The 19777-nt window shown below is 38.8% G+C and overlaps 1 protein-coding gene across 1 annotated transcript in view; it reads left to right on the forward strand.

The window, feature by feature from the left end:
- Window positions 1–1770: 1770 nt before the first annotated feature.
- The window catches only part of G3bp1 (G3BP stress granule assembly factor 1), a 38714-nt gene continuing 20707 nt past the window's right edge, over window positions 1771–19777 (forward strand). Inside the window, exons 1-2 of the mRNA XM_005325475.5 lie at window positions 1771–1928; window positions 19615–19727. Coding sequence (XP_005325532.1) covers window positions 19633–19727 — 95 coding nt within the window. The 5' untranslated portion in view covers window positions 1771–1928; window positions 19615–19632. The remainder of the gene's footprint in view (window positions 1929–19614; window positions 19728–19777) is intronic.

Below are 19777 nucleotides of genomic sequence, written 5' to 3' on the forward strand. Positions count from 1 at the left end.
TCTAGAAAAAAAAAAGTTGCAATCTCTTAGTCCATCCTTTTAAGAAACTTTTCAGGTGTTCCCCATTGCCCTCAGATTAAAGCCCAAGTTCCTTGGCATGGCTAGCACTATCTCGGAGTTTCTTTAACTCTAGAAAACTTTCAGCGGCGTGTCTCTGTGCGCAGTTTCCTCTCTGCTTGCAGAACTCGGTGGTGCATGTTTCCGGGGTCAGCGCAGCGTCTGACTGTTGAATGGGTGACCCCGACTGCATTTCAACCAACTCCGACCCCAGCACCCGGAGATCTCAATGCCCGAATGAGCCAGAATGATACGGAAGTGCGGCCTTACTGGCCAAAGGAACTTTTCGTGTCGCTCCTGGGCCTCCCCGCGTGAGTTTCGGACTCTGGTCTGGTCCCTGGAAGGACGCAAGTGGGCATCGCCCGGGTCGCACCAGGTTGCTGCTGGGTTGGAGCGCCTCCTCTACTTTTGTGCCAACAGGTACGCTCCATGTTACTTCATTTTTAAAAAATTGCGGCAAAACTTAACCGGTGACCCTCCCGCATTGTCAGATGTTTGGAAAGACAACGGGGCCGGGGCGTGTCCATGTCTAGCACGTGGGAACCAAAGCTATTTCCACATAAAATACTCCTGGTGACCAACAGAGGGCCTAGCAAAATACCGAGACCGGACAGAAACGGGTTGGGGCTCCTTAACCGGTGAAGTGTTTCGGGAAGATCTTTAGGATGTCCGCATAGGACTTGGCAAGTTACCTTTTAAAAGCATAACGCCACGAAGTAATAGTCCCCCTCACCCACAGCAATAAGAAAACGGAATGACAATGGTGGTGACGCACAGGATGTTGCATGGAGGCCAAAACTTGATCGGAGAATATAAAAACTGCCATTTTTTTCAGTAACAATCCCCCAAAACTTCACTGAAAGATCCAGGAATCGACCATGGGGCCAACCTGCAGCAGCACCTGCCAAGAAGCAACCGGATGGAAATGCAAATTCTCAAACTCAATAGCTTTCGCGTGTGACCTTTTTACAGGACCTTGCATACACACAGCTATTCTTTTCTTCGGCTTTCCTCTAACAGTTGCCCAACAATAGTGCTGACTAATGGTAAGAGCCAGCAAGTACTCTTTAGCGCACGGAAATGAAAAAAGTTGTAATAAGGATGATAAATTAAAAAAACCAGCAACTTTGCCATTTGGATCCTTGGGTACCAAACTGCGGAAAGGCGGGAGAGGAGTCTCAGGGTCTGGACCCAAGGGAAGTTAAGAAAGGAAAGGGGACAGAAACCGGGCTCAGCCTCATAACCGCCACAGAGGGTCCGGGCGGCGCTGGGTCTCTGCCTTGTTGGAACAGTCCAGCCCCCGTGTCAATCAGCTCCTTCCGGCATTGTGATTGGTCTGGGCCTTTCTTGGCTTCCCCAGTGCCCACCTCCTAGTTGCTTGGGGTTTACTTCCCCAAAGTACACGGGTCCCACCTTGTGGAGCAACCGCTCCTGCAAGGAAAACGGATCTCCGCCCAGGGGAAGACATTTTAACCAATGAGAGCAGTCCCCTGTAGTTATTGGCTACCCTGGATATCGGTCAAAGAACTGCCCACCCTCCTTCCCTGTGTGCTTTCAAGTTATTGGCCTTTCTTAGTGCCAATCCCTTATAGGGAAGCAGGATCTTCACGGTCTTATAGGCATGAGTCAAAGCCAATCAAGAGCCACGCCTTCATCCTGAGTCAGTACCCAATTGCTATTCGAAGAGCTCAGAGGACGCAGTCAGGATTGGTCCTCCGCTACCCCGACCTGGCTGCAACAAGTTAGGCTGAATCACGGTTATATAGACCGGCGGCGGAGCACGCGTGTGTGCGGACGCACTTGCGTGAGGGATTCCTGCCACCTTCTGTGCTGTGGGGCAAAGCTTGTTCCTCTCCCGCTCAGCCGCGCAGGTACGCTGGGGTGTGGGCGGGACAGTGCGGCCTAAGGACGAGGACCAGTTGGAGCCGTGGTGAAAGAGAGGAGAAGTCAGAGAAGCGCCCGCGAGCCGCATACCCCCACCCCCACCTCAACGGCCGCCGGCGCGCGCGGCGGACGACGAGTGCGCGGCGACTCCCCAACCCCCGCTGCCTGGAGCGCGTGGCCATGTCCACCGCGTGCGCGTGCCGCGTCCAACGGCCACGCGGGGCGGGAGCGAGCAGCTGCCGCCGCCCGGGCCCCTTGGCGATCTCGCGGCCTGGGGGCTTTGCGCGGCCCGCTGGCCAGCTTTTCCCGCCTGCCTTATCCGCCACGCGCCGGGTAGTCTTTCCTCGCATGGTCACCGAGCTACGGCTCGGCAGGGATCAGGAGGGTTTTTTTTTTTTTTTTTAAAATCTGGGAATGGGGACAATACTGAAGCGTGATAACTCTTTAGGCCAGCAAAGCAGAAGTGCCGCTTTCTGGCTTTACAGGAGTTAGCATTGAGGGAACAGCGAGTGCTTGGAGAGTTAGTGACAATAGCACCTAGGATTCTAATCCCTCACTGTGCCAGGCACTGAGCTGAGCCACTTACCTACTTCATGTGATTCTCACATCAACCTAATGGGGTAGGTGCGATTTTTCTCATTTCATCGCGACTAGGGCACAGAAGTGGAGTGACCTGGTCAAAGGCACTCAGACGGTAAGGGGAAGGTATTTGGATCTGTGTTCTTTGGGTTCCAACCCAGCTTATTCTTTGCTTCAGCTTTGTGCGCCCCCTGGGCACCTTTGCCCCTTGAGCACTTTCTCCTGAGGTCAGCCTCAGCTTTGAAAGGCCAACTGCAGAGAAGACTGCAGCAGCGTATTTGTACAGGCCAGTCCTAGGACTTTCCAGGGAGACCTGGGTTGGAAGTGGGATTATGACAAAGGAAAGGCTACTTCCCTACCTGTATTTGTACAGTGGATAGATGTGACCGATCAGCTTCTGGAAAAAGTAAAGAATGAGTAAAATGCAAATGAGCATGGACAGTGTTCCGGCTCAGATTTGAAAGTCATAAGAGTGTGATGGGAAATTCCCGCCAGCCGAAGTTAGACTCTGATAGTAGACCTTGAATCTTTTTCCGTTTTTTTTTTTTTTAATGATAATCTTGGAGATTATCATTACAATTAATTAATTAAGAGAACAAGGTTCAAAATGAATTTCAGATCTCACCAGACACTTGGGCTAACATTTGAAATTGGAATGGAAAGGTGCCCCCTTAGAGTATAAACTGGATCACTGTAGGTGAGTAACCAGTGATTGTGATTTATTGAAAAGTATACTTAGGGTAGTTCAGGGTCTTTCCTGGATAAGTCTGTCTACATTCAGAATTTTTTTTTTTTTTTTTTGCATTTATCCTACTAGAATCCTATCTATATGCAAAGACCCCTTTCTTACCTTTCAAGAACTTGAGAGTTTGTTTTTCTTGTACAGTTGTCATTTTAGATTATTTTAAACACAGTATACTCCTTGGTTTTATAAAGTTAGTGTTCCTATGTTTCTAGATTCACATGATTAACTTTATAGCACAAAAGTTTTGGGGCCAGTTCTGAATTAATTTGAAATTGACTTCCATGTAAAGAAGTTAAAAAGTCAGGTAGTTTAGTATTTATAAATGTATTTACCAAGTAGTTACCTTTTGTTTCTCACCAGCAAGTAGCAATAGATAAAGAATCAAAATATTGTACAGACAAGTTCATACCTTTGCTGGTGTTACAATAAATAACAGATTGCTTTGGATTATAACATTGTTTTACTTGAAACTTGCACTCTGTGCTGTTCAGGTTACCCTACCTTCTATACATAGGTTACCTATTCAGTTTGCATTTTATCTTAAGTTTGAATAATTTATTAAAAGTTAAAACAGGGTTGGGGATGTGGCTCAAGCGGTAGCGCGCTCGCCTGGCATGCGTGCAGCCTGGGTTCGATCCTCAGCACCACATACAAACAAAGATGTTGTGTCCGCGGAGAACTAAAAAAATATTAAAATTCTCTCTCCCCCCTCCCCCTCTCTCCCCCCTCCCCCCTCTCTCCCTCCCTCTCCCCCTCTATTCCTCTCTCACTCTCTCACTCTCTCTTTTAAAAAAAAAAGTTAAAACAATAATGACTTACATTTAGAGGCTGGGGTTGTAGCTCAGTGGTAGAGCACTTGCCTAGCACATGTGAGACACTGACTGGGTTCAGTCCTCAGCAACACATTAAAATAAATAAATAAAATAACCATTTACAGTTAAAGTATTAAGTTTGTTCATCTAACTTTATTATTGCTCCAGGCAAAATATATCAGAATGAAAACACATTATGCATTAGTTAATTGAGGGATATTTTCATTAATTTCATCTTCAGATATTAAAAACAAACCTGTACTTTTATTGGCTTCAGGCAAATGGTTATCAGGTGGGCAGAAATATGAACATTATATGATTATTTCACAAATTGCTACTGTCACGACCTGTGCTTTAGTTTGACAAGAACAAGTGAATGGCTTTGGTGGCAGGCACATGCTTGTAATCCCAGCTGCCAGGAACACTGAGGCAGGAGGATCACAAATTTGGCAAACTTTTTTTTGAGACACTTTCAAACTAAAAAGAGGTGCAGATGTAGTTCCAGTTATAGGACCCCTGGGTTCAGTCCTCAGTACCCTCCCAAAGTGAATTGAAGTAAATTGGGATAATAGAGTAGTATAAGACTTTGTCCCCTTACTTCTCACCCAAGACATAGGTTATTCTGTGCATGGTCCTGGGAATCAAACCCAGGGCCTCAAGTATGTCAGACAGACACTACTGAGCCACGTCCCCAGCTTTAGGCTAGTTTTGTTGGAGTTCAGTCCTTTCAATCCAGTTTCTAGCAGAAAAGAGGCAGTTCTTTAACTCCATTTGCTTTTCAGCTGACAATCCATTACAGAAACATTAGGAGACTTTGGTAATGTTTGTTCTTGACCTATGGTGAAGTATTTGTTGTTGTTACTTAACATGGATTTTTTTTTTAATAACTTGTTTTAGTACTTTACAGGGAAAGTGAGGGACACAAAATTTTACATTTTTATAGCTTTATAATTGTATATAGTTCTTAGGATGAAAATGTGATCAATGGTAAAAGTGAGATTTAATATAAAGCCTGAATTTGTTATTAAAACCATTTTTAAAATTTTTGTCAATTTAATAAAATTGCTTGATATTTTTACATTTTGCGAATTGGTTGGATATTTAAAAATTACAGACCTTAAGTAGGCATTATGTACTCTTCATCTAATTAAATTATGCATTTTGATGGCCTTGGATAAAACTATTACTCTGCAAAGGATATAATAGCAAAACCCCCTCCCCCCACTAGTCTTTTGGCAACAGTTAGTGGGAAAAACCTGTAACTGTCCTTCCAAGCTCTGCAGTTAAATTTAGATTCAGCAACTGTAATCCCACTTGTAGTTCTTGATCACACTGGCAGCTAACTACATTTATATTTTTATATCTTAAATCAGCTTTCTGTTTTAAAGTGTGGAAACCTCATCTGGCCTTAGTAGGGAAGACTGAATTGCAAGCCAGGTGATGGGGTTAAGAGTGAGAATCATCGACACATGAAGAATAGGTTAAAAAACATTAGGTTAAAAAGCAGAAAGCAATATAAATTTTTTCCTCATGGATTGTGACCTAGTAAATGAAGTCTTCAGGTTTTTTTAAATATTGCCTTTTAGCATATGTGCTCCATTTTTGATATTGAATAAAAAGTAAACACAATTCAGAGAAAATCTGGCTTCTTTGATGGGACACATCTGCTTTGTAGGGATATAGTTTTTGGTGGGTATTAGGGGACTATATAACAAAATTTTTGAGTATTTTATTCTTTTGCATATTTTAGTTTATTGCTAGGGATTGAACCTAGGATCTAAGCATGAACTTTTAATACTGAGCTACAACCACAACTGATTTTCATGGTTAGTTTTTTTGGTATGAGGGATTGAACCCAGGGGCACTTAACCACCACATCCACAGCCCTTTTAATTTTTATTTTGAGGCAGAGTCTCACTAAGTTGCTGAGGCTGGCTTTGAACTCATGTTCCTCCTTGATTTGCATGTTTTTAAAAGTACTTTCACATTGTAGGTATTCTGATTTTTTGCTGAAAATTGAAGCTGTGAAACACAAATATATCTAATTTGTGCACATGTAGTACTTAAAAGGGTGCTGTAACCAAAAGGATATAGAATCTGAAACTTGAATGTTGTGTCTACCTACTTTTCCAGTCTTTTCCCATCCTCTGTGCTAGCCTATAGGCTGTGTTATCCTCTATTTATGTAGGATGTAGGCCTGTAGGCTATGCTTTAAGTACATCTAGGTTTAAAATTTTTGTTAATTTAATAAAATTGACAAATTTTTATTAAAATTTCTCAGCTTACTCTTAGGATTTCCTACGGTGTGTGCACCGATGTCTATGAGATCCAAAAAACGGGAGGCTGTTTTTAGAGGTTTCATGAATAAGCATTAGTATTAACTGTAATCTGTCTTTTCATATGATGAAAAATGTTTTTTTCTGAGTTATGAACCTAAGTGACTAGTTTTTAATTTTGAAATAGAGAAAGGATACTCAAAGATAGCAAATTATTAAGCTTGTGGACTCTTGAAGTATCCCCTCAGCTCCCCCCTCCCCGATTTAGTAATTCTGAGATAATTAGCAGTCTTAGGTACTGGTCATTAATCTTTTCTAATGTTATCATCTAACATAATCTTGGTACATTTATCAAAATAGAAATTAACATTGATAAGAATCCTGTTAGCAGGGCCTGGTGGCACATGCCTATGATCCCAGCTATTTGGGACAGTGATCACAAGTTTGAGGCCAGCTTGGGCAATTTAGTGAGACCCTGTCTCAAAAGGGCTGAGGATATAGCTTATGGTAAATCTTCCCAGGGTTCAATCCCCATTCTCCCTCCCTCCTTCCCCCAAAACAACAAAAACAAAAGGCTGGGGATGTAGCTCAGTGGCCAAGTGTTCCTATGTTCAATTCCCAATGCTGCAGAAAAACCAAAAAAACAAAATCCTGTTAAAGATAGATTTTATTTGGGTTTCCTTTTTTCTTTGGTACTGGGAATTGAACTCAGGGGCATTTTACTATTGAACTACACAGGGTCTCGCTAAGTTGCAGAACTTGTGATCCTCCCAACTTAACCTCTGGAGCCACTCTGCCTGGTATCCTTAGGCTTTTTTTTTTTTTTTTAAATAATAAAAAAGCCTCTTCAGTTTCTCAATCTGTGTTGAGATGCCACATTGCATTTAGTCTTCTCTCCTTTGTTTCCTCTAATCTGTGTTTGTTTTGTTTCACGAACTTAAGATCTCATTTGAGTTTGTCTGATGCTATATTTGACTGATTTTATGGCTTTGGGGAAAGAGTGCTACAGAGGTGTAACATGTACCCTTTATCACATTGTATCATAGGTGCGTAATATCATTAGTTGAATTTAACCTTGATCATTTGATTGAGGTGATCTGTCAGGTTAGTATTTTCCCCTTTTCTTTGCTATTCATGGGAAGCTATGACTAAAAGCTCTAATTCAAGGGGAGGGAGGAATCACATTCTTATAAAGGGAACAGAATCAGAATTTGTGAGCACATATGGCTACTACTAATAATATTTTGTGGAGAAATATTTTATGCAAATGATCTGCATCTCCTTAAAGTTTTCCCCTTAGTTTTAGCATTTATTAGTGGATCTTGTCAATATGGGTAGCCTTTTTTCTTCTTTTTTGCAATACTGGGGATTGAACCCAGAGGTACTCTATATCATTAAGCTACATCCCCAGCCAGCATTCCCCCCCCCCCCCCCCCCCGCACCGTTTTTGGAGGAGTAGTGGGAATTGAACTCAGAGGCACTCAACCACTGAGGCATATCCTCAGCCTCATTTTGTATTTTATTTAGAGACAGGGTCTGAGTTGCTTAGTATGTTGATAAGTTGTTGAGGCTGGCTTTGAACTTGGGATCCTCTTGTCTCAGCCTCCGGGATTACAGGCATGCACCACCATGCCCAGCCCACCCAGCTCTTTTTAATTTTTCAAGATGGGCTTTCTAAGTTGCCATGGCTGGCCTGGAATTTGGAGTCCTCCTGTCTCAGCCTCTGAGTTGCTGGTATTACAGGTGTGTCCCAGTGTGACTTTTTTTTTTTTAAGCATTTTCTTTGTTGTATTAATTATCAGGTACTTGAGGCTCACAAATATTTTGCCTATACTGGGGCTGGAATCAACAGTTCTTCTGAGGAGCAGTCAGAATATTGAAGGGAGGGGCTGGGGATGTGGCTCAAGCGGTAGCGGTGGTAGCGCGCTCACCTGGCATGCGTGCGGCCCGGGTTCGATCCTCAGCACCACATACCAACAAAGATGTTGTGTCCGCCGAGAACTAAAAAATAAATATTAAAAATTCTCTCTCTCTCTCCCTCTCTCTCCTCTCTCACTCTCTCTTAAAAAAAAATATTGAAGGGAAGGTGATAGGTGAGTAATGTGAAAAGTTTGGGAAATAGATTGTCACTGGAACCAGATTTGGTGCTGTTGCTCTTTGGGCACTGATATTGCTTGTATTAAAGTTGCTCTGGTATTTGGAAAATATTGTCAACTGAATTTCAAATGTTTGAATACACAATGTAACCTTGAAACAAAATTTATGGCTTTTTTTTTTTTTTGAGCTGGGGGTACTGGATATTGAACTCAGGGTCACTGTACAACTGAGCTACATCCCTAGGCTTTTTATTGTTTCGTTTGAGCAGTCTCTCTTAAGTTATCCAGGCTGACGTTGAACTTTCTTTTAGGGGGTGTGTGTGTATTTACCTTTCGATCTCCCGCCTCAGCCTCCAAGTTGTTGAAATTGCAGATGAGTCCTTGCAATTAGGCATTCTTTATAGGTCTTGGATTTAAGTGTTTTGTGTTTTCTTTAAATCTGATATATGCTTTGCAAATATTTACTCCCAGTTTGTGGTTTGTCTTTTTATTCTTTTAAATAGTGTCTTTTGCAAAGCAGGTTTTAATTTTGATAAAAGTTCACATTATCAGTTCTTGTGATGTGCTTTTGGTGTGTGTGTGTGTGTGTGTGTGTGTGTGTGTATATGAATGAGAGAGGAGAGAGAGAGAATTTTTAATATTTATTAGTTCTCGGCGGACACAACATCTTTGTTGGTATGTGGTGCTGAGGATCGAACCCGGGCCGCACGCATGCCAGGCGAGCGAGCTACCGCTTGAGCCACATCCCCAGCCCCTTACCTTGTTCTCATACAGGTTTTCTTTAGTTTTGAATTTTACATTTTGGTTTGGACCATTTTGAGTTAAGTTTTATATATGGTGTAAGTCATGAGTTGTTATTTTTTTTTTCATATGAATGTTGAATTTTTCTGGCACTGTTCTTGAAAAGAGTATCCTTTTACCACACTATTGTCTTTCTACTTTTGTTGGAAATTAGTTATATAGTGATATGTGGCTATATTTGTGAACTTTGTTCTGTTCCATGGATCCATTTTTTCTATTATGTTCAACCTATTAAAAGTTTATTTACATCTACATGGATAAATAATTTGTCATTGCTTTGTATATGCTAAAAACACATTTAGACATATCAGGCTATATCATACAGTACATATTCAACAACTGACTTTTTGACATTGTTTTTGAGGTCTATTCCATGCTGATTTTCTGATAGCTATAAATAGGGGGACTATAACTTATATAATACCTGTATAGTTATTTATATCCATAACCCTAATTCACTCCAGTTAACCAGTTAATTAATAGTATTAGTTTTCAATCTTATAAGTGTGCATGTGGTTATCCTTAAATATAGAGGTTTCTATGGTATGAATGAACCAGAATTCAACTTATTCTCCATTTGTTGGACATGGAGATTGTTAGTCTTATATTTTAGAAATAGGGCAGCTGTTACTTCTCTGTATTCATCTTATGCAAATGGCTGAGTTTCTCTTTTACATATGTACTTAAAATCAGTGTTTTTAGGTAACTGCAAAAGTGTTTTCCACTGTGTTTAAACCAGTTGAGTTGAGGCTCCATCTTTAGGTACTGTTCTTCCTTCATGCTTTCCTGTGTCTAGTATTTACAAAGATTTTATATACTAATACTTCAGGATTTCTCAAATGAGGAGTGATGGGTTTTAATTTGCATTTTACTGGTAACTTGGCATATGTTTGGTTGTCCATTTAGTACTTTCCTGGGTTACCAGATCCCTATCCTTTGTGTGTTTTTCTCTAGAGTTATTCTTTAGTGATCTGTATGCAGGGTTGATTGGTTATACTTAGGAATAAACCCAGGTCCATGTTCATATGTTCATACCAGTTACACTATGTAGACTTGAGTCTACACCCTAATTCCTATATACAATATTATGGATATATTGATCTCTTACATGATGTTATATTTTTTAAAAAATTTAAATTTGCCATTATAGTGACCTACTAAGGCATTTGCTATTTTTAAAAAATTTTGTTAGAGTAAGCTCTGTTGTTAAATTCAGGTGGACTATAGTTGGCCTTCATTATGCTTCCCTGCTCCTCATTTCATTAGGCTTTAAAGGAAGCACCCTTAACATTTCATGCTTAACTTTAGCAGAATTGCTAGTGGAGAGTTTTCTTTACTGTTGTTACCTGGGCATGATGGCACACACCTGTAATCTCAGCTACTCAGGAGTCTGAAGCAGGAGGATCACAAGTTCAAGGTCAGCCTAAGCAACTTAGCAAGACCCTGTCTCCAAATTAAAAATTTTTAAAAAGTACTTGGGGATGTAGTTCAGTGGTAGAGCACCCCAGGGTTCAATCCTCAGTACCAAAAAGAGAAGGAAAAAAAAAGTTGCTTGTGCAATCTAGAAACTTGGAAGCAAGTAAAAAATTTGAAAGCATTGAAGTCAGGGTCGGTCAATCAATAAAATTGGTGATGTGAACTGTTGATGTCATTGATATTTCTATGATTTGTGTGGGTATATGTAGTTTTTGCAGTTCTGGGGGTGGAACTTGGCTTGAGGATGGATGCAAGTACTTTGCCGCTGAGCTAAATAAACCCCTAACCTGGTTTATACTAATAGTGTTTATTGAAGGTATTAGGTACTTTTCAGGTTACTTAAGTATGAAGTGTGACATTCATTTTTTGCTGCTTGTAGGTAGCAGATAATTTCAGTTTCACTTTTTTCCTACTCTGTAAAATACCTTATTGGTAATCATGCTTTCATTATAGAGAGATCCTAAAGCCACAAAGTAAAATCAAACACAAAATGAATTCCTTCTTATGTAAAATTTAAGAAAATATTCTAATATGGTTCTTGATTAGCAAGTAAATATCTTGTTTTAATATAAACTTAAAGGCAAACAAAGATGCTTCCCTGTCCTCTTTAAGCAATTTTTTGGGTGAGATGCATGGCTCTGAGGTCTTACCTCTGAAAGTTTGGAGAAAGTGCCAGACATAGAAAAGTCCCTGCACTGCAAAAAAGTTAAAATTGGACCAATTACACCTGTGCTAATATAGAGCTGTTCTGTGATCTTCAGATCTGCCATACACAGCAGAATTTATGAAGCAGGGATTTTAAGATCATTTCAAGAGAGCTAAAATATGTAAGATACCATACCACTAGTAATTGGATGTTGGTAGTCTTTGCTGTTTTCTGTTTATTATGAATGTAAAGCATATTCATCCCAAGACAGTACAGTAATACATAGGTCTTAGAAGTAGCCCTAGAGGTTTAGAAATTTGTTAACAAGTTTTTCTGGATTTTTTTCAGGAGTACTTAAAGTGTACGTTTTTATTTTTTTCCTTATAAAAATTTAGTTCTAAATACCTGTTGTTAGGCAACTTTTCCTCATTTGATACATTTTTAACATTTTATTTTTGGTGCTAGGAATCAAATAGTTATTTCTCTGCCCATTTAGTAGCCTGAAAGTTTTTCCTTTTAATAGCCACATAGTATTCAATTACATAATTTTGTATATACATTATATGTAATGTAATACAATTTTCCATAATACATGTAGTGCAACAATGTATACTTTATGTATGTTTTTATACTTTATGTTGATTACATGTACTTATATCCTAAGGTGTTTTTTGTTTGTTTGTTTGTTTTTTGGTACTAGAGATTGAAGCGAAGGGGCACTTAACCACTGAGCCACATCTCCAGTCCTAAAATTTTTTGAGACAGGATCTCACCAAGTTGCTTAGCACCTCACTCAGTTTCTGAGGCTGGTTTTAAATTTGCAATCTTCTTGCCTCATCCTCCCAAGCAGCTGGGATTATAGGCATGAGACAACATGCTTGGTTAACTTGAGTTCCATCCCCAATACTGCAAAAAATGTACATAACACAGACAACACACATCATGGAAATATCATTGACACAGTTCACACACTCACCAATTTTTTTTTTTTTTTTAACTTGGAGATCATCCTGTTTTAGCCTCCTGAGTTGCTGGGATTACAGGCATACACCACTGCGCCCAGCCTCCTTGGCTTTTTATTTTTTGAGACAGGGTGTCACTAAGTTGCTTAGGGACTTCAACCCCCTGAGTCACTACAAACTTAGTTTTCTTGGAAAAGCTGCTCTGGTCTTATAGGAAGACCCCAGGCCCATCACATCAGCATGGAAGAGAGTTGTTTTTGATGGTTGAAATAATAAAACTGGCTTATTTCTTACTCTTATTTTGATACATGATTTATATTCTAACCAATACTGTTTTCTTGATATATGCTTTTTCAAATTGGGAATAACTATAATCTATTTGTAGGCATTTCCAAAAAATTCTATGGGGAAAGGACACAGTGTATCCAAGAGTGTTAGAATGGGAGAATCTTGGAACTTTTTAGTGTATATTTTCATTGGAACTTTCCCCCTGTGTTTTCTTCTAGTAGTTTCATAGTTCTGGCTGTGTCTACTTTCCTTCGATTTAATAGTTTTTTTTTTGTTTGTTTTTAACTGTATTTTTTCTATGGTGTTGAGGATCAAACCCAGTGCCTCACATGTGCTAGACAAGCACTCTACCACTGAGCTACAACTGCAGCCCAATAGTTTTTATAAAACGTTTGTCGCAGTGGATCAGTAACTGGCAAAATATTGTTCTTTCTATGATAAATCCATTTCAGTTTGCTTTTTTTATTATTTTGATTTTATATAATTGAGAGTTGATGAATAAAGAGAATAGAGACTATTCTCAAGTTATTTTGTTAGTCCTATGTTTCTCATAACTTGTGTTTTATGTTTGGGCGAGAAAAGAATATAAAGATTTCAGAAGTGATTTATAAAAAACAAATTTTCCTCTAATTAGGGTTGATAGAGACATTTAATAGACACAAGTCTTCTGGGCTCAAATTGCCAAAGTTTTTTTTTTTTTTTTTTTTTTAAACTAAGAATGATCAAACAGACTACTTTTTAAAATTGAATGATCAAGTTACCCAACAAAACAGTGTATCATCTTACATAACTGAAGAACTTTCCTGACCTATCTGTAGTAACTGGTAGTACAGGTACATGTTGATTTAATATTCTTAATTATTCTGCTGGAATTGTAGTGCAGAGCATTGTGTGTACAGAGGCCCTAGGTTCAGTCCCTACTGCCAGACAAAAAAAAAAAATCCCCTAATTATTCTAATGTATTCTTCTGATATCATCAGGATGTGTGATTGAACCCAGGGACTATCTACCACTGAACTACATCCCTGGCTCTTTTTACTTTTTACATCTCATCAGCCAGCCAGGGCTGACCTTGAAATCCACTTTCCTCAGCCTCCTGAATTGCTGTTTACAGGCATGTGCCACTTTATCTGGAAGTTTTTTTTCTTCTTTAATGTCAAAGTGCTTTTTAGATTCTTTATTTTTAGAAGTCTTAATTTATACACAATAAAATATACACAATTTTGAGAGTTCAGTTTGAAAATTTTTTTAATTGTACATATTCATATAACCATCCAACTGCATAAGTTTCTAAACTAGCTGGTTCCTTTTTCATCGTTACTAGTCAGTTTCCTCTTAGGCAACCATTTTTTTTTTGGATTCTGACACCTTAGGTTAGTTTTCTCTTTGGTCTTATTGAGACTGTTGTATCCTCTATTATGTAAATACTGAAAAATCTGACAGTTCAGTTTTGATAGATGGTAAGAAATCTGCTTCCCTTGCTGGGCATGTAGTTCAGTGGTAGAGAGCTTACCTAGAGTTCATTAGACCTGGGTTTAATCCCCAGCACTGGGGGAAAAAAAAATCTATTTTGTTTGTATTGAATTTTAACCTCCTCTTGTGTAAGAATGTTGAACAAAAGTTCTTTAAAGTTTTTTATCTATCAGACATTAAATTTTAGGGGGTAGCCAGATATAGTGCATGCCTGTAATCCCCGCTACTTGGGAGACTGAGATGGGACAATCACAGACCAGACTCAGCAGAATAAAATAATAAAGATTTAAAGTGGGGGGGGCCGCTGGTGGTGCAGTAGTAGAGTGGTAGCCTAGCATATACAAGGCCCTGAGTAGAATCACCAGTACCATGAGGGGAAAAAAAAAAATTAAGGGGCTAAAAAATTGACCAATATGTGGTCTGTCCCTAATCTAAAGAAATTTACTATTTAGGATAATCTTTCAGTCTTTCATTATGTTAGGTTCCCCCCACCCCCCGTTTTTTTTTTTTTTTTAGCGCTGGGACCTAGAAAATAAACCTGCTGTCTATATCCACCCTATGTGGAATATTCTAAATAACCACTACTATTTCCCTTGAGCTCTTTGGAGCAATATTTATTTATTTAGGTACCACAAATTGAACCCAGAGGCACTGAATCACTGAGCCACATCCCCAACCCCTTTTATTTTTGGAGATGATCTTGCCAAGTTGCTTAGGGCTTCACTAAGTTGCTAAGGTGGGCTTTGGACTTGGTGATCCTCCTGCATCAGCCTACTAATCGTGTTTTGTTACACGAACTAGGGAAGAAGAGCAGATAGTGGTAAAGAGTGTACTTAGAGTAAAGGGGAAAAAAGGTACATATTAAGTAAATTACTGATTTTTTTTTTTCTAATTTTTAAATTTTTTTACAGTTCTATGGATTGAATACAGGGCACTCCACCACTGAGTCACATCCTTGTCCCACCCCCCTTTTTTAATAAGTGAAAAGTCATTTGCTAATTTTTTTAATCAAAGTGTGTTCATTAATAAAGAATAAGGCATAGTATAAAATGATAAAATGGTCACTAAATCGAATATAATCACGAGTTATCTAAAAATACCATGGCATCTTTGTTACATTTTTTTTTTAAAGACTGTTTTCTGGAACTAGAGGACTATTCATCTCATAGCTTTTATTGAAACATGATTAGTATACCAATTACATCATAATATAAATTCCTAAATAACAGTCAATTACTACTACTCTCATACAATCAAAATCCTTTAGGCTCTACATCCAAGGCAAGAAAATGACTTCTTGTGACTTGAGGTAACTACCACATAGTGATAGGAGATAGACTAGCAGTTTCCAGCTACAGAAAATATTGAGTTCTACCCAAATATACAGATTATTTGAGATATAACCCATAATAGGTAAACCAGTTTCCCACTTATTTTGGATCAGACAGGTTTGTCGTTTTGAAAAATAGGCCAATAGAAAATCCTATAGCACACAACAATCTCTACATCTTGGCTGGACATGAAAATAGTTACTAAGCATCTGGCCCTTTTTATGTGTTCTTTTTTTTAAAGAGAGAGTGAGAGGAGAGAGAGAGAGAATTTTTAATATTTATTTTTTAGTTCTCGGTGGACACAACATCTTTGTTGGTATATGGTGCTGAGGATCGAACCTGGGCCGCATGCATGCCAGGCAAGCGCGCTGCCGCTTGAGCCACATCCCCAGCCCCCCTTTTTATGTGTTCTAATTAGTTACACATGACAGTAGAATGCACTTTGATACCTTGTACATAAATGGAGTATAATTTCTTATTCCTGTGGTTGTACATGATATAGAGTCACACATATACCCATAGGGTAGTCATATAAACACATAGGGTAATAACATTGTCCAATTCATTCTACTATTCTTCTTACTCTCATTCCCTCCCTTTCCCCCCCTCCTCTCCGCCTAATCCAGAGTAACTCTATTCTTCCTTAGCCTCCATCCCCCTTATTGTGAATTAGCATCTGCATATTAGAGAAAACATTTGTTTTTTTAGGATTGACTTATTTTGCTTAGAACATGATATTCTCCAGCTTCACCCCACTTACCCACATATGCCACCATTTTATTCTTTAAGGCTGAGTAATATTCCATTGTGTATGTATTCACATTTTCTTTATCCATTCATCTGCTGAAGGATACTTAAGTTGGTTCCATAGTTCAGCTATTGTGAGTTTAGCTGCTATAAACACTGATGTGGCTGCATCACTTAATATGCTGAGTTTTAAGTCCTTGGGTATATACTAAGGAGTGGCATAGCTGGATCAAATGGTGGTTCCATTCCAAGTTTTCTAAGGAATCTGGGTCTCACTTATTTGCGGAGGGTGGCCTCCAACTTGCAATCCTCCTGCATCTCACTCATCCTTCCTAGTCACTGGGATTATAGGTATGTACCACCACGACCAGCTTCTGATTTCTTTTATCCTGTGAAGAAGGTGCCTTTTGAATTACTTTTTATATTGTGGATATAGTATGTATTTTGAATAAGACAGGAAAGCAAAACTTGATGTTCAGCCCTTTTATATAAATATAAAAGTGCAATTTATTGGAATGAAAATATTTTACCTTTCCTGAGATAGAGACATCTGCTTCATTTCTGAAACTAGTTGTGAGGTCTGAGAGTATTACATAATCACAGTGTTTTTTTCCTGTTCATCTGTTTGGGTTAGATACTAATAATTTTGAATGAGAGTAGTTAATTTCCCCTCCCCTTTTGTTGTGCTGGGATTGAACCCAGGTCCTTGAAATTATCTTAATTTTAGGAATTTTTTTCCCTCTGGATTGTTTTGTTTGTGGTACTGTACATCCAACCCAGGGTGTCAGGCATACTAAGCAAGTGTTCTACCTTTGAGCTATACCACTAACCCCTCTGAACCCCTTTTAAGAAAGGAAACCTTACAGAAGGAATTTTTATATATAAATAAGTGAAATTGCTTTCATGTAAGTGTGGCAAGGGGAAATCTAAATCTTGGAAACCACAGGCTATAGATAGATAACTAAGACTCTCTAATGTCCAGATATCTTTAAATTCTGGGATCTATAAGAAAACCTGAAATTATTTTATTGTTCAAATTTTTATTTTATTTTTTGATACTGGGGATTGAATCCAGAGGTACACGGATACATCCCCAGATCCCTTTTTTCAAATTTTTAAATTTTTAGACAGTCTCACTAAGTTGCTTGGGGCCTTGACAAGTTGTTAAAGTTGGCTTTCTGCTTCTCAGGCTCCCACGCTACTAGGATATGTGTGTGCCACTAAGCCCCGCTGGAATTATTTTAGATCAAGAGACAGGTGAAGGATGTAGCTCTCGTTCTGCTTCAGGTTGATAGTTTATTAGTTTAATACTTAAGTTCCAGAGTTTTGTTTCTGGTATCTTGATAACCATGCCTGAAGGCAATGTATTTTCCTATTATGAAAGCTGATTCATGTTGAGGGGCTGTAATTGGGGGAAAATGAAGAACAGTCTTAGGACTGATACAGATTTTGGTGAAACAAGTAGTGGGGACAGCTCTTCAAGAATGATGCAAGAGCCATGGTCAATGCTGCTTCTTTCATCCTAGCTTTTTACGAGGTTGAGGTGGGAGGATTATTTGTTAAGGAGTTTGAGCTTGCACCAAGAGTTTGAGGCTAGCCTGAAAAACATAGCAAGATTATCTATTAAATGAACAAACTAGATTTTAGGGCAAACAAATCGTTTATTCAGAAATTTATCAAATCCATTTTGCTGTGCATAGTAGTATGCACCTTGTAATCTAGCAACTTGGGAGCTGAGGCAGGAAGATCACAAGTTTTATGCTGCCTCTGCAACTTAAGACCTAGTCTAAAAAAATTGAAGGGGCTGAGATGTAGATCAATGGTAGACCACTTGACCTAGCATGTGCGTGTACATGTCTCTTGTTCTGGGAAGGGGAAATATCCATTTTGCCCATCTTTTTAAAATATAAAATAAAGTTCTTCTCCTTTTGCATATCATAATTAGGTTAATATGTGTGTATATTTGTGTAAGTTGAGAATGGTTTTCTTTCCAGTTTTAAATAAAAAGTCAGAATATCAGATTTTTTCTGAAAGTCATTTTTGGTAATACTTGGCAATAATTGAGAACTTGATAAGTATCTAAATATTCATAGGTATTACCTACAAACCTTCTTGATTATTTTGAGTAGTAGGAATTATTTTGCTGAGTCTTTTTGTTTCCATTATAAGATGAGCTAATAAGTACATTTAGAAATCTTGATTTTATAGTTTCTATATTTTTTTTTAAAGAGAGTGAGAGAGGAGAGAGAGAGAGAATTTTTAATATTTATTTTTTTTTAGTTCTCGGCGGACACAACATCTTTGTTGGTATGTGGTGCTGAGGATTGAACCCGGGCCGCACGCATGCCAGGCGAGCACGCTACCGCTTGAGCCACATCCCCAGCCCCTAGTTTCTATTTTTTAATTGGTTTTATTTTTTAAATACATGACAGCAAAATGCATCATAATTCTTATTACACATATATAGTTTCTATTTTTAAATAATATTAAAGGTTATCTGAGGGGCTGGGGATGTGGCTCAAGCGGTAGCGCGCTCGCCTTGCATGCGTGCGGCCCGGGTTCGATCCTCAGCACCACATACCAACAAAAATGTTGTGTCCGCAGAGAACTAAAAAATAAATATTAAAAATTCTCTCTCTCTCTCTCTCTCCTCTCTCACTCTCTCTTTTAAAAAAAAAAAAAGGTTATCTGATTTAGATGGAGTTGAAGATATGATAGGTTGTACCTGGATGTTAAAGCCATATTAAGGTTATTGTCCTTGAACCTTCTATTGCCACAATAAGAATGTGTTTATGATTTTGCAATTAGAATGCTGGTTTTTTCCCCTTCACTTTTTCTTTCATTTTATTTGTTTTAGTTGTAGATGGACACAATACTTTTTTTAATTTATTTTTTTGTGGTGCTGAGGGTTAAACCTAGGGCCTCACATGTGCTGGACAAGTGCTGTACCATTGAGCTAATGCCCCAGCCCCTTCCTCACATGATTTTATTGGTGCTTATAGATGCACATAATGACAGGATTAGTTGCTACATATATGTACATGCATACAATACAGCATAGTTTTTTGTGTACTTACTAACTCAAGAAAATTATGGTAGGGTGTATATTGAGGTTATTTTATCCAGTTAAGGAAATTGAATTTTGGGAACAATGGTGAATTTTTTTTTATTTTTAAAAAGTTTTTTAATATTTATATTTTAGTTATGGTTGGACACAATATCTTTATTTTCATGTGGTGCTTGAAGATCGAACCCATGCCTCCCTCATGCTAGGCAAGCACTTTACCTTAGAGCCACAACCCCAGCCCCAGTGGTGAATTCTTCATAGTGACTTTTCCCTCACATATGTTCATCTGATTTTAGTAAATTTGAATGGGTAAAATGTCACCTGGTATGTGTGGGTTCTGTTTTTTTAATGTTTATCCCCATCCCTCCCCCCAGGTTGAATTGACCAAAGCAATGGTTATGGAGAAGCCTAGTCCCCTGCTGGTCGGGCGGGAGTTTGTGAGACAGTATTACACACTGCTGAACCAGGCCCCAGACATGCTACATAGGTAAGAAGTTATTCATCTAATTCTTTCTTTTATAGTGTGTGGTGCTTATA

The sequence above is a fragment of the Ictidomys tridecemlineatus genome, chromosome 1 (assembly GCF_052094955.1).
Source record: "Ictidomys tridecemlineatus isolate mIctTri1 chromosome 1, mIctTri1.hap1, whole genome shotgun sequence".
NCBI classification, from domain to species: domain Eukaryota; kingdom Metazoa; phylum Chordata; class Mammalia; order Rodentia; family Sciuridae; genus Ictidomys; species Ictidomys tridecemlineatus.